The 14,505-nt window shown below is 40.6% G+C and overlaps 2 protein-coding genes across 2 annotated transcripts; both read right to left on the minus strand.

The window, feature by feature from the left end:
• Positions 1–2,452: 2,452 nt before the first annotated feature.
• LOC109091249 lies at positions 2,453–6,189 on the minus strand. The gene is made up of 3 exons (XM_042726922.1): positions 5,337–6,189; positions 3,953–4,150; positions 2,453–2,996 (listed from the first exon to the last, which is right to left on the minus strand). The coding sequence occupies exons 1-3, from the start codon at positions 6,073–6,075 to the stop codon at positions 2,746–2,748; spliced, it is 1,188 nt and encodes a 395-aa protein (XP_042582856.1). The 5' UTR covers positions 6,076–6,189; the 3' UTR covers positions 2,453–2,745.
• Positions 6,190–7,809: 1,620 nt separating this feature from the next.
• Positions 7,810–13,582, minus strand: LOC109091248. Its single transcript, XM_042728879.1, has 6 exons — positions 13,428–13,582; positions 11,591–11,700; positions 10,762–10,846; positions 10,183–10,378; positions 10,028–10,096; positions 7,810–8,706 (listed from the first exon to the last, which is right to left on the minus strand). Exons 1-6 carry the CDS (start codon positions 13,532–13,534, stop codon positions 7,810–7,812), a joined length of 1,464 nt encoding a protein of 487 aa, XP_042584813.1. The 5' UTR covers positions 13,535–13,582.
• Between the last annotated feature and the right edge of the window lie 923 nt (positions 13,583–14,505).

Genomic DNA, 14,505 nt, shown 5'->3' on the forward strand with positions numbered 1-14,505 from the left:
TAGCCTGATGGCAAAAAACTGAGAGACCTAGGAGGAGTTTTCTTCACTTTCACCATCAGGCTCCTAAACTCAAAACCAGTCTCTTAACATCTTCATGTCTCCACCTAATATTCACTTAATAATTACTTAATCAGTAAGATATTCATCATTCTCTACCTCACATTGACATACTGACAGTGTCATAATCTGTTTGCACATTCCTGTGTATCTTAATATTTAAGACTACAGTGTACTTTCATGCACATTATGTTCTATTCTATATTTAATTCTACAGTAAGCATATTTTTTATATTTTATTCTTATATTTTTATTGTTTACTTTTAATTCTTTCACACCTATATTTATGTATATTTTCCTCTGTGTTGTATTCTTTAATAATTGCCACTGTACATGGATCTCTATATAATCGTGTGTGTGACGAATAAAAATCTTGAATCTTGAATAAAGCTCCTCATGTGGTGGTCAAAAATGAGTAACCTGAAATGAATGTGCTGTATTTTAGTGTCAAATTGTTTTGTTGTGGTTAAAATTTATTTACCTGAAATGAATGTGCTGTATTTTAGTGTCATATTGGTTTATTTAATTAATATTTAAGTGCGTAGTCTAAATCTTGAATGCTGTGGAGCTCAGACTTAAGTCTGATCTCTTTTTAAGAAAATACTTATTGCTAAAGTGAAAGGTTTGTAAGTTAAATATGTTTTACTCTGAAACTGAAAATGAAAATCAAAGCCATAAATCTAAACAAGTTGCGTTCCATATTTGAGGTTGATATCACAAAAAAAGGAGTTTTAGGTTTGATTTTTATTTTTTTTTTTTCGTTTGCTTTCTAATATAGTCATATTTGACTGCAATCAGTACAATTGTGACTGTTTTTCAGGACCATCTTTCCTTTTCCAACAATGTTCTTGTATGTATGTATGTATGTGTTCACATAGCAAGTGCAAAAACCTTTACCAAGCTTCACACCATTCCGATGAAGTCAAATATACAAAAAAAATAATGCTAAATTGTTCAGTCAAAAATGACCAAAGAGCACCAGAGGTTATTTAGCATTGGTGATGACTGATAACTTTCAGTCCTGCAGCGTGTGAGCTTGTGTTGTGTAAGAAATATGTATCATAAATGACATCCATACACATGACTGGTGTTTCCATGTGTTTGTAATTTAATAAAAAGACATTTACGTCTGAAATTCAAAGGTTTTCTTTGCAGTGTGACATTAAGCTCTGTATCTGTCAAGATATCATCTCTCTAAAATCTGATATACCTTTACAACAGCATTAAGAAAACAACTTTAAAACGTAGTACTTTCATATAAGTTGTATTTACAGAATGTACATCACGCAGTGAAACACTCTAACGGCTAATATCATGTTACGATACGTCACTGTACACAGATCAGACAACTGTACAGGAGATTCTTCAACAGTCTGACGCAAGAGATCTTGTGAAAAAACAACACCCACTCGTGTTCAGATTGGCACAGATGAGCAAAATAAAGTCCAACGGAATGAAAAGCGACTGATCTTCAAACTCGGTGATCCCCAAAACACGACTGATGATGCATAGAAACGAGTGAATGTGATTGGGTTTAATATCAGCTGCTGCCACACGACGTCAATGTAAATCCAGTAACACAACAAAAGTTAAGGCAAACAACACTTCAGATACAGACAGACGAATCTCACAAACAGGTCCGGATCATAGTTCACTCAGAAATGAAGAAGAGACACTTTTGCATGAAGAAAATGAAGCCAAAACTCACAGACCACGGGGGTGTTCAGAAATTTTAGAACTTCTTAGCTACAAATATTTTTAACGTAATGCAAAAAAATTAAAAAAAATTAAAATTCTAAAATAAAACTTAAAATGAATTCTATTTTTAAAATTTAGATGTATTTTATTTGTTTTATTTTGTTTTTTTTAATGTATTTAAAGTATCAAAGTATTACAGTAATGAGAATCTAAAGAGAGCCACTATTCATAATGACAAACATTAAACACAAATCATAAGGAAAATTTCCAGGAATTATGTTTTATTTTCTAAATCATTCTACAGCAAAGATGATTTTGTTAATTTGAGGAAAACCAATGGTTACCAAAAAAAAAATTAAGAATAAAAGATTAAAAATGTAATTGCTGCATTTTGTATTTGTAACTTTTTATCTCACAATTCTGACTTTTTTGCCCCAGAAAAAAATAAAAAAAAAAAAAAAAAAAAAAATATATATATATATTTTTTGCCCCAGAAAAAAAAAAGAGGTTAATAAAAACCAGGCAACATTTTCTTTATGCAAAATATGATTTCCTGTATTTTCTGTTGATCTGAGTGTGAATAATGACCTGGACGTGTTGTTTGTGAGATTGATCTCCAGTAGTGCAGACTGAGGTCTGCCGGACAGAATCTCCAAGACTGACCTCGAGGTCTGAGAAGGTCAAATAATCCACCAACCTCCAGAAAAACCAGCCCGGATCCATCACAGCCAAACTTCACATGACTGACGCCAGTCGCATAAAACAGTCCATAGAGAGTCACGCTGTAGCGTCTCCAAACCTGCTTCATTCTCTGAGTCTGAACACCGGCGTGTGAAACAGATCCTTAGTTTGAGAGAGATGATCCGAGAGACACACACACGGGGGAATGTGTGAAGTGTGTGTGCGATTGCACTGTGTGCTAGCTTTGAAGAACAGTTATTAAACAAAACACAACACTGTTCTGTCATCTGTGTGTATGTGTTACTGCGGTTAGCAGACCGCGGGGGCCGTGTTCCCGTCTCTGCGTCCCTGTTTCTTCAGGAGCTGGATGCGGTTGTGGCAGTAGAACTTGATGGCCCTCCAGTCGCGCTGGTTGCTGACCAGCAGAGGGCAGAGCTGCAGGCACCGCTCACAGTCCGCTTTCGCAGGAACACGCAGCTCCATGATGTTCCTCTTCAGGTGCGTCTCCACGGCGACCCGCTCCGCCTCCGACCACGGCCGCTTCAGCACGCCGCGCTTCCCTGAGACACACACACACACACACGCACACACACACACATTATTACAGTTCACTTAAACCAAAACCCCTAAAACATTTTTAGCTGATATAAAATAAATGTGAACTGAAAAATATAAAAAGCTAGTTGCCAGAGCAGTATTTCTTATTTTCTGTTAGTTTAACTTGATGTACTAAAAATTATAGTTAAAAAAAGAGCAGTATTTCTTATTTTCTGTTAGTTTAACTTGATGTACTAAAAAAAAAAAAACAAAAAAAAAAGATACTTTGAAAAGCAAAAACTAAAAAAAAAAAAAAATGATCTCAAGTAAAAAACACAGCAAAATCACTAAAACATTAATTAAAATTGAAATGAAACCTAATTTTTGTGATCGCGTGACCCAGCGATGATTGCTCCCTGACTCAGCATCCTTGATCTGTTTATCTCTTGGTTGAATCTTACTGACACTTTATCAGACCTCTTGAAATCCAGAGATGTATTGTTATCCCACTAATATTGTTTTGTAATATTGTATATATGTTTTTTTTATGTATACAGGCAGATCTCAGGCTCTGCTATAAAAAGTTACAAATCAAAAATGTTTAATAAATAAAGAATAAAAAAAACTAATTCAAAATATATATATATATATATATATATATATTGTAATTGTAATTCTATGTTAATGATATTGCACAATTAAAATGGCTTTTATTACAAAAAGGTTTAGATATTTTAACAGGAAGATTGTTTTCAGACAGTATGTCTTGAGTCAAGTTTATTTTTTCTTACACCAGAGCAACACGACATCAGACTAAATTTAGGGAGGTTTTCACTCTCTTCTTGTTGTGTGCAACCAGTGAGAAAAATAAAAAACATGCTGCTATTGACCGATTTCTCCTCGCTCTCTCTCTCTTCAGAATGCAAACTCAGAATCAACCAAACCTCTGAGACGTGACTGAACTGGTAGCTGTGCTGACCTGATTTGACCTGAGCGCTGCGTCTCTTGTGTGCCGCGGACGGCGAGCTGGTGGACTGATGAGGGCGGCTGCTCTTCTTCGGCCGCGGCGCTCGAGTACTCAACCCTTTCTTCTTGCCAGCGCCGGCTCTGTCTTGACTCTTACTGGCCTCTCCATCAGAGTCATCAGAGAACGAGTCGGCAGAGTTCCCCGACATCACTGACACAAACACAACACACAGCTCTGTGCTGAGATAGCATACTTCACATCTGTTAATGTGCACGCTCGTCACAGCTGGGCCTTTTGAGCCGCTCTAATGGTTTTCATTTATAGTAGGAATCATTGTAAAGTTTCATATTTGCAATTAAACGCAACAACAAAAAGCTAAATAAAATGGTCAATCTCTTTTACTAAAGTGATTTGTTAAAAACGAACCCCCAAATCATGTTAAGATGCAGAAGAACTTGATAGTAATGGACAAGATCACAGCCCTTAATATCATGTTCTTATCAACAATCTTGATTCGTTTAATTTTCATATCTGCACATTAATTACACTCATGGGTATGAAATAAAACATTGTTTGTAACATGATATAAACAAGAGGGCAGGAAAACCTTTAGCAAACCACTTTTCTACCATTGCAAAGTATACACATATTAGCATAAATTTACTTCTAGATATTGTAAAACAAATGTAATACAATGTAATGCAGCTGTTTTGTTAATTAAGAACAAAAAGCTGCATGTTATTAATTTATGGTTAATTTGATTAAAATACAGTAAAACAGCTAAATATTATTAGAATGTAAAACATCTGTTTTCTGTGTGAATCTCTGTTAAAGTGTAATGTATTTCTGTGATGTGTAGCTGTATTTTCAGCATCATTACTCCAGTCTTCAGTGTCACATGATCTTCAGAAATCATTCTAATATGATGATTTGCTGCTCAAGAAAACCTAGCATTCAAAAGTTTGAATATAGTTTGAAAAGTTTTATATAAAAAAAAAACATACTTTTATTTATTAAGGACACATTAAACTGATCAAAAGTGACAGTAAAGATATTTATAATGTTACAGTTGTTTTGTTTTTTATGTTGGTGCTGTTCTTTTGAACTTTCTGTTCATCTGTGAATCCTGAAAAATAAAATATATCAGTTTCAACAAAAATATTGTGCAACACAACTGTGTTCAACATTGATAATAATCAGAAATGTTTCTTGAGCAGTAAATCATCATATTAAAATGATTTCTGAAGATCATGTGACACTGAAGACTGGAGTAATGATGCTGAAAATACAGCTGTGCATCACAGAAATAAATTACACTTTAACAGATATTCACACAGATAACAGCTGTAATAATATTTCCCAGTCTATCTGATGAGGTGTGTGTGTTTTGCGGTACCGTCCAGCTCGAGGCAGATGTGCTGCAGGCTCATTCCTCTGAACAGCACTCCCTCTCTCTCTCCGTACAGAACGACTCTCCCCACGCGGTTCATCAGCGCCGGGTCCTGACCAATCCGAGCGCAGCTCTGAGACACGTGATACTCGCTCTGCAGGAAGTCCTCCAGGCGTTTGGCGGCCCGCTCTCCCTCCTCCAGCAGCAGCAGCTGGGTCAGGATGGCCACCTGTCGGCGTGCGCGGGGAGCGGTGAGCGCCGCGGGGTTCTTAGCACCGCTAGAGCGTGCCAGGCTCCGCAGCAGGTCTGTCCCGCGCAGCGGCGTGGCCGGGGAGTGATACGGCCGGGAGAACACATAGGGGCTCTGGGGATCCACACCCACGTCTGCAGACGTCTTCAGGAGCAGATCCAGACACGCCTCTGAGTGCGGAGGAAGGATGAGCGGCTGGAGGCGTCCGCGTTTGCCCAACACGCTAACACGCGGGAGCTGGCCGAGGACGGCGCGCTCGAACGGCGACAGAGCGGCGTCGCAGGAGGAGCGGCTGCGGTAGTCCTGCACCGTGAGCTTGGCCACCTCACACTCGCGGTGCCGGTTGTAGAGGATCAGCAGAGCCAGGCTGGAGTGGCAGAGCAGACGCCAGGCCTCAGCGGATGGAGGAGCGCGGGACAGCGACAGGAACGAGGCGTGCTGCTGCCGCCGGAGGTACAGCACCAGCGTGGAGAGAGACGACAGCAGAGGAGGCATGTGAGAGCGTCCAGAGCTGCAGGAGCACAACACACCCTCTACCTCAGCACAGCAGCATCATGTGGAAAACCCAAGCATTGCTTAAAGGAGTAGTTCACCCAAAAATGACAATTAGCCCATGTTTTACTCACCCTCAAGGCATCCTAGGTGTATATGACTTTCTTCTTTCAGACGAATCCAGTCAGAGTTATATTAAAATGTATCCTTGGTCTTCAAGCGTTAGAATGGGAGTAGATGGGTGTTTTTATTTTTTAGTTAGTCACATCCATCCATAATAAACCGTGCCTCTGGGGGGTGAATAAAGGCCTCCTGTAGCGAATCGATGTGTTTTTGTTAAAAAAACAAACAAAGAAAAAAAACACCCATATTTAACATTTCTAACTTCTGCTTTCTGTCGAAGGCGTTGCACACACAAAATGAGAGAAAGTACTTATAACATTTTGAATATGGATATTTTTCTTACAAAAACACATTGATACAGGAGGCCTTTATTCACCCCCCAGAGGCACGGTTTATTATGGATGGATGTGCTTTATTTGACTACTTTTGGACTGTTGAATAAAAACACCCGTCTACTCCCATTCTAACGCTTGAAGAGCAAGGATAATATTTTATTATAACTCCGCTTGGATTTGTCTGAAAGAAGAAAGTCATAAACACCTAGGATGCCTTGAGGGTTCTGATTGGATTCGTCTGTTCATTTTTGGGTGAACAAAGAAGAAAGTCATAAACACCTAGGATGCCTTGAGGGTGAGCAGAAAATTTATTTACTGCTATTTTCCATCCTACTGGAACTCAGATAATACAATTTAATGATTTTTTTATTTTTTTCAAAACTTGACTCTTCTATTTGATTTTAAAGTTTGTATCCCTTAGGATACGCCGCTCCTTTGTGTACATATTATATGAAGATAGTTTGTTTGTTTATTTAAATGTTGTCAGAACACTTGTTTATCAAAGCTTGTCAATACAGACCTAAGGTCGGTCTCTTTTTAAAGAAGACACATAGCAGATTATTGCTGAAGTGAAAAAAGAAAGTATAAAAAGTTATAAAAGTTTATGTTCACAGTAAAGATAATGTAGTATACTATTTTTTTATTATTATTATTTTATATAAAATAAATGTTGCACTCTAAAATTGCTACAAAATCAAAACCATGTGTGTAACCAAATTATGTTCCAAATTTGAAGTTGATATCACAAAAATTGTGGGTCCTATGAGATTTTTTTTTTTATATGAGTGCCGAAAGCTGCAGGAGCACAACCACACTCTTTACCACAGTACAGTGGCATCATTTAGAAAATCCAGATCTGCACAACATCAGCTATTCACCCTTGCAACCATCCCGGGGATATCCAGACGTATCCATATAGACAGCAGAGACACTCCACTGACACTCACTGAACTCATATGGACATTATGTCATGTGTTGCAATTAGTGTTGGGGGGAGTTACTTTCAAAAGTCATCCATTACAATATCGTGTTACTCAAAAAAAAAGTAACTAACTGCATTAATTAGTTACTTTTTATTGAACGTAATGCATTACGTTATAACTGTGTTACCTCCCAGTTTTAATTTGCGTTACTTGTAATTTTCATTTTTGGGTTAACTATCCATTTAAGCTATTTCATTAATCGTGCAGCCCTATTTCACATAGTTTTTATCATCAATCAAAACCAACATACGATTTATTTCCAGGTCGCGACTCAGCAGATAAGAACGACTTCTGAACTACCAAACACAAGCTCTGACACCTGACCTTGCGTCGAAGTCCTCCTCGTCTTCATTCTCCTCCTGTTTCCCAGGCGCCTCCTCTTTCGCTCGCTCTGCCTCCTCCTGCTTCTTCAGCTGCAGTTCTTTCTGCTTCTTCGGCGGCCGTCCCCTCCGGGCGGGAGGGTTGGGCGAGACGCCGGGGCTCTTCCTAGTGCCCTTCCTAGGCGTCACATTCATCGCGGAGCTCTTCTTTGAGGAGCTGGAGGCGGGGGGAGGAGACAGCGAGAGCGAGAAAGAGACTCCTGCCGATTTGGGAGGCGAAGACAAAGCGTCTCGCTCGCGGGAGAACAGGGAGGTGGTTCCCAGGACGGCCGAGGGCTGAGGGGGAGAGGAGAAGGGGTGCGAGGAGGCGTCTTGATTGGGGGGGTGCGACAGCTCCATGGCGGCTCGGACCTCGGGCTGCTGCTCGTGGTGTTTCTCCAGGTGCCTAGCGAGGGAGCGGAAGTGACGGCCGCAGTAGGGACAGTGCTGTCTGCGGGAGAGCGTGCCGCTCGCGCCGATGTTTATGTTTATATTGTTGTTTATGTTGGTGGTGGGCGGGGCTAGAGGCTGCTGGAAGGACGGCGGTGAGGAAGGGGCGGGGCATGTGAAGGACAGGGGGCGGGGCTGGGCTTTCTTCTTGATGGTCGCCGAGGTTTTGCGTTTCTTGCGGCGTCTCATCATGCGTCCCCGCAGATCGTCCAGGTCCTCCTCGTCGTCGTCGTCATCGTCGTCTTCCTCCTCCTCCTCCTCCTCTCGGTCGGAGTCGCTGGCCTCGGAGTGAGACAGCGGAGAGGAGGAGGGAGACAGAGACCAGGACGGAGTGAGGTAGTCAGAAACAGTGAGAGACAGAGGCAGTGAGCCCGGCTCCTCCTCCTGCAGAGAGACACACCAGCTGTGAGACACAGTCTCCTCAGAGAGATAAACATGCAGTAGATTTAGGGCCTGGTGACTACAAGACAAACTTTCAGTGTGAAGATGATTTTATTGTTGTTTGACAAACATCGCAGCAGATTTTTTTAGTCTCGTGGTATAGGATTTTATTTTGTTGATTGGAATTAATATTTTGAATTAGATTTTTTCTATTTTTTTATTTTTGTTGTGTGTTTTTTTAATCAGTTTTTATTAAGCTTTTAAAATAAGTAAAATAAGCTTTTTTTCAGTTAAAGTTTATTTTAAGGTAATTTTTTATTTTTTAGTTTTAGTTAATGACTAACAATATTGACCACGATATTTTAGTTTGAACTACAATGTTTGTTTTAGTTTTAGTTAACTATACTAACCCTGCTTTTATGTTAATGAATATTACTAAATAAAAATATAACGCAAAAATATTACTACACTTAATATTTCACTGTGTTTTGGTATTTAAGAAAAAATATAATTTATTTTTAGTTTTGTTGACAACAGCATTTCTTATTACAAGTTTGAGAAGATGGTTGATGGCTGGAGAAATATGTTGACATACTGTAGAATTTAATTTGCGATATTTTTGGAATTTTTCCTGTTTGATTTACAGTAACATATCTTACCATTTCTTTTTCTATTTTCAGATAATCACACAGACCAAATACCCAGAAGTCAGTAACTCCTTTTGGTCACTTTCCTTGCTATTTTTCACATGTACTGCAATTTTGTTCAAATGCATGTGATGCACATCAGATTGCAGTGTTCATGCCACCTTTAAAGTAAATCAAACCATGACCCTGGACTACAAAACCAATCATAAGAGTCTTTTTTTTTTTTTTTAAGACGTATGCATCATCTGAAAGCTGAATAAATAATCTCTCCATTGATGTGTGGTTTGTTAGGAGGACAATATTTGTCTGAGATACAACTATTTGAAAATCTGGAATCTGAGGGTGCAAAAAAATCTAAATATTGAGAAAATAATCTTTAAAGTTGTTCAAATGAAGTTCTTAGCAATGCATATTTTTGATATATTTACAGTAGAAAATTTACTGAATATCTTCATGGAACATGATCTTTACTTAATATCCTAATGATTTTTGTCATAAAAGAGAAATGTATAATTGTGACTCATACAATGTATTGTTGTCTATTGCTTAAATTTCTCCTGTGCTACTGATGACTGCTTCTGTGCTGCAGGGACACATATATCATATTTACTCAGGTTGTGCAAGTAAAGACAGTCTGTGTGTGTGTGTGTGTGTGTGTGTGTGTGTGTGTGTGTCACCTTCTTGATGGTGCTCTCTGGGTTGAATCCACATTCAAACCCACGTGGGGACACCGAAGTATGAAAGCCCTGTGATTTAACAGCACACTTTAGCTTGGCGCTCAAGCAGATGCACAGAGTGTGTAGCGTGTCTCAGTGAGGTTCTGATCGCTCACCATGGCATTCTCTCCCCAGTCGCTCAGGCTGTAGTCCACGGTGATCTCCTCGCCTTTGGCAATGTCTCGAATGGCTATGACGACGAGCCGGACCTGACTCCCACAATGCACCTCTCTAATCCTGCAGTTGGGCGGGGGGTGGAACAGCACAGGGCCGCGGACGCCGCTAGCGCCCTCTTCAGCCAGCTCAGGCACACTGCAGGACACACACACACACACACACACACACACACACACACAAACTGTGAGATGTAAATTTGAGATTCTGAATTGCAAGATCTAAACTTAGAATTACGGGGAAAAATAAATGAATTGCGTGACAGGCTAACAATTACAATAAAACAATAGTCGAAAATTGTGAGATATAAACTCAGAATAACAAAAAAAGTTAGACCTGCTTAAAATAAACTAGCAATTACAAGAAATAAATTAGAATTGGATTACTTTAAAATTATAATAGAGTTGTGAGATTATTAATATGCAATTCTGAGGGCAAAAATCTGAACTGTGAGATGTTTTCAGCTGCTCTTCTTCTCTGTTTATTCTGTGGAGTAAATGAGCAGTTTGTTGTGCTCGTACCAGAGCTGTGACGGGTCGGTGAGGTAGTACGGGCCGCCCGGCGGAGGAACACTGTCTCCGGCTCCCTCGGTGTACTGATCATCTCCTACACAGATCAACAAAACACACAACACACCGTCAGAATTACCTGCTTCTTTTAAACTGAACACTACTGAACCTGAACACAATATACACTTCTATCTGTATTGCTTTGTTTCGGATCATATTTGATCCATCAGACTTTCTCATATAGTCTGATAAAGTGAGAATATGGAGCTCTGTTTTATTCAGAGACAGAAAATATGAATCTGCTGCAGATGCTGATATTTATATGATGAAATTCTGCTGCTTGTGATGTAAGTCAGTGAGATCTTTCTAACAGTGGAACATATACTAAATCTAAATATGAGTCTGTGCTCTATATCTGCAGTAATGTGTCTCAGTGAGATGAGATGTAAATACTCCAAACATATAATGCAGTGATTGAGAGATGAAGAAATAAAGGCTCCTCAGAAGATGTGAGATGTTCTGGAGGCTTGTGAAGATCATTCCTCCGCTGAGGAACAGTGAAAGTAAAGCTTCTGGAAACAGACGCTCCTCAAAAGATCCTGATGATCAGATTTGAGACTCTAAAACATGATTGATGGAGAATCAAGTAAAGCTGAGCTGCTTCAGTCCAGTAAGAGTTCATCTGGAGATATTACTGCAGTTATTCTGACCTTTACTTGATCAAAATCACTCGAGATCTGACACCAGAAGCAGCAGCTGAAGCTGATTACACTGAAAGAGCTCTGACTGGATAAAACACTCTGAACACTCAGACAGATGCAGTAGAGGAGTGTTTCAGTACCTGGGCTGTAACTGTGTTCAGACAGACTCTCCTCCTCGTCCTCCGTCACATACGCCGCTCTTTCACACACCTTCACCGGCGTCCCCTTCCTCTTCCTGCCACACACTCGCCTGTGCAGAACACACACACACACACACAAACTCGAGTGTGTAGAACACACACACACACACACACACACCGTCAAACCATCACACACACACACACACACACCGTCAGACCATCACACACACACACCTTCAGATCATCACACACACACTCGCCTGTACAGAACACACAAACACACACACACACACACACACACAGTCAGACCATCACACACACCACACACACACACACACACACACACACACACACAGTCAGACCATCACACACACACACATACACACACACAGTCAGACCATCACACACACACACACACACACACACACACACCGTCAGACCATCACACACACACACACACACACACACCGTCAGACCATCACACACACACACACACAACCCTTCAGATCATCACACACACACACACACACACTCGCCTGTACAGAACACACAAACACACACACACCGTCAGACCATCACACACACACACACACACACACACACACACACAGTCAGACCATCACACACACACACACACACACACAGTCAGACCATCACACACACCGTCAGACCATCACACACACACACAGTCAGACCATCACACACACACACACACACACACTCGCCTGTACAGAACACACAAACACACACACAGTCAGACCATCACACACACACACACACACACACACACACACACACACACACACACACACACACCGTCAGACCATCACACACACACACACACACACACACACACACACACACACACACAGTCAGACCATCTACACACACACACACACACACGATTCAGTGTTCTGACTGATTCAGACTAATGACTCAGGAATCAGTTTAACTTAACCGAACTTAGCTATAATAATAATAATAATAATGGTAATAAAAGATAAGTGATTATAATTACTGCTAAGAGCAGTGAGCTAACAGGAGACGCATTTCTACACAAGGTTCTCTCCTCACAGAACAAACAGTGATATAATGTTCATTCAGACGGGTCTGGAGTCACGGGAGTCATGTAAACATCTTCAACATTCAGAAATAACACTGTCATAAACTATGGCAGCGCAAGAAAAGCGCTCTTAGAACACATTACTGAGCTGGGAATAATATTATAACAATAATACATGCAGACTTTATTATTACTATATTAAATAAATGTGTTTGACGCTTTTAATTGTTTCGTAATTTAGGAATTGCATGTATAATGAGAACGATAATACCTTATGAAATGATGTCTATTATATTTGAAATGCAGTTATTGTTTTACCTGTGACTGTGTGGCTCTTTCGTTATTGCGTCAAATACAGTAATAAACCGCGTTTCTCATATTAGCGATTAACGACAATAACCGCCGTCGCGCGAATAAAAACACCGCGCGGGCCGGATCCGGTTGCCATGGTGAACTGCTGTAACGGTTGCTTGCACGCGCGAGTGCGCTCCGCAGCAGTGTCTATGCACGCGCACTCGCGCAGTGTTTTGCTAATCGTTCGAGTCTCCGCCGCTCGCGACATTAACGCGCCCCGGTAAAGCGGAACGCCAAAACAACGCAGTGCAGACAGGCGCGAGCTCGGGGTTCGGTGTAACGGCCGCGGGGTTTCCTCTCGTCGCGGCGTGTGCGCGAGCACAACAGAACCGGACCAGCTAACCGCTAGCACGCGCGCTAATCCGAGCGTTCCCCGCGAAACGAACGCCACGACCCGGTTCTCCGGCGAGAGCGACTGACCCGCGCGGCGGCTTTCCTCCATCCCCGTCGCTGTCGAGGGTCGGGGGCTCCCGGTAATCGAACGGCGACCGCACGCTCTCCGCCATTAGCGCTGCTCCGGTGCGCATGCGCAGCTCCGACTGGCCAGGCCCTGAGATGGGCTCCGTCAGTATAAACACTTCACATCCTTTCAGTATTACTATTATTATTATTATTATTATTAATAATAACGAGCGCAGCGCACAGTCACGCAAACCCGAAAACATCAAGATATTAGAGAGAAAATCCAAGCCTTGAAAAATACATCTTAAAATGTCGAGGAGGTCTTTTCTAGAGCTGGGCCCTTATTTTATGATGCAACTAAAATTGATGAATGAATGAATTTATTAATAAAATGGAAATACAATTTAAAGTGTGATTTTGTTATTACATGTTAAAATATATTACAAATAAAATAAATTAATAAATATACTTTATTAATGCATAAAAAACTAAAGCAATCCTAAAAAGCAGTGATGATTTCTAGGCTTTGTTCTAGAGCTTAGCTATATATATATATATAAATATAATGTGTGTGTTTTATAACTTCACGAGACACCCAGAAACAATCATCAAAACAACTCTGGGTAACACAGTTTTAGCAAATTACTGAAAAAATTAAGAGTATTCATCAATTAATATAACATTACACTGCACTAGGTGCTGTATATGCAAAACATAAAATGACATTCAATTAGTATATGAAAAATACTGAGAAAACGGCATTGTTGTTTCTCACATTCAAGTATTAAAACTTTCCAACACACACACACACACACACTCTCTCACTCAAACACACACACTCTCTCTCACTTGATTATGTGCTGAATGGTACACACACACACACACACACACTCACTCACACAGACACACACACACACACACTCTCTCTCTCTCTCTCTCTCTCTCACACACACACACACACTCTCTCTCACTCTCTCTCTCTCTCTCACTCACACACACACACACTCTCTCTCTCACACACTCTCTCTCACTCACACACACTCTTTCTCTCTCTCTCTCTCTCTCACACACACACACACACACAGCAGCTGCTCAG

This window comes from Cyprinus carpio, chromosome B7 (assembly GCF_018340385.1).
Source record: "Cyprinus carpio isolate SPL01 chromosome B7, ASM1834038v1, whole genome shotgun sequence".
NCBI classification, from domain to species: domain Eukaryota; kingdom Metazoa; phylum Chordata; class Actinopteri; order Cypriniformes; family Cyprinidae; genus Cyprinus; species Cyprinus carpio.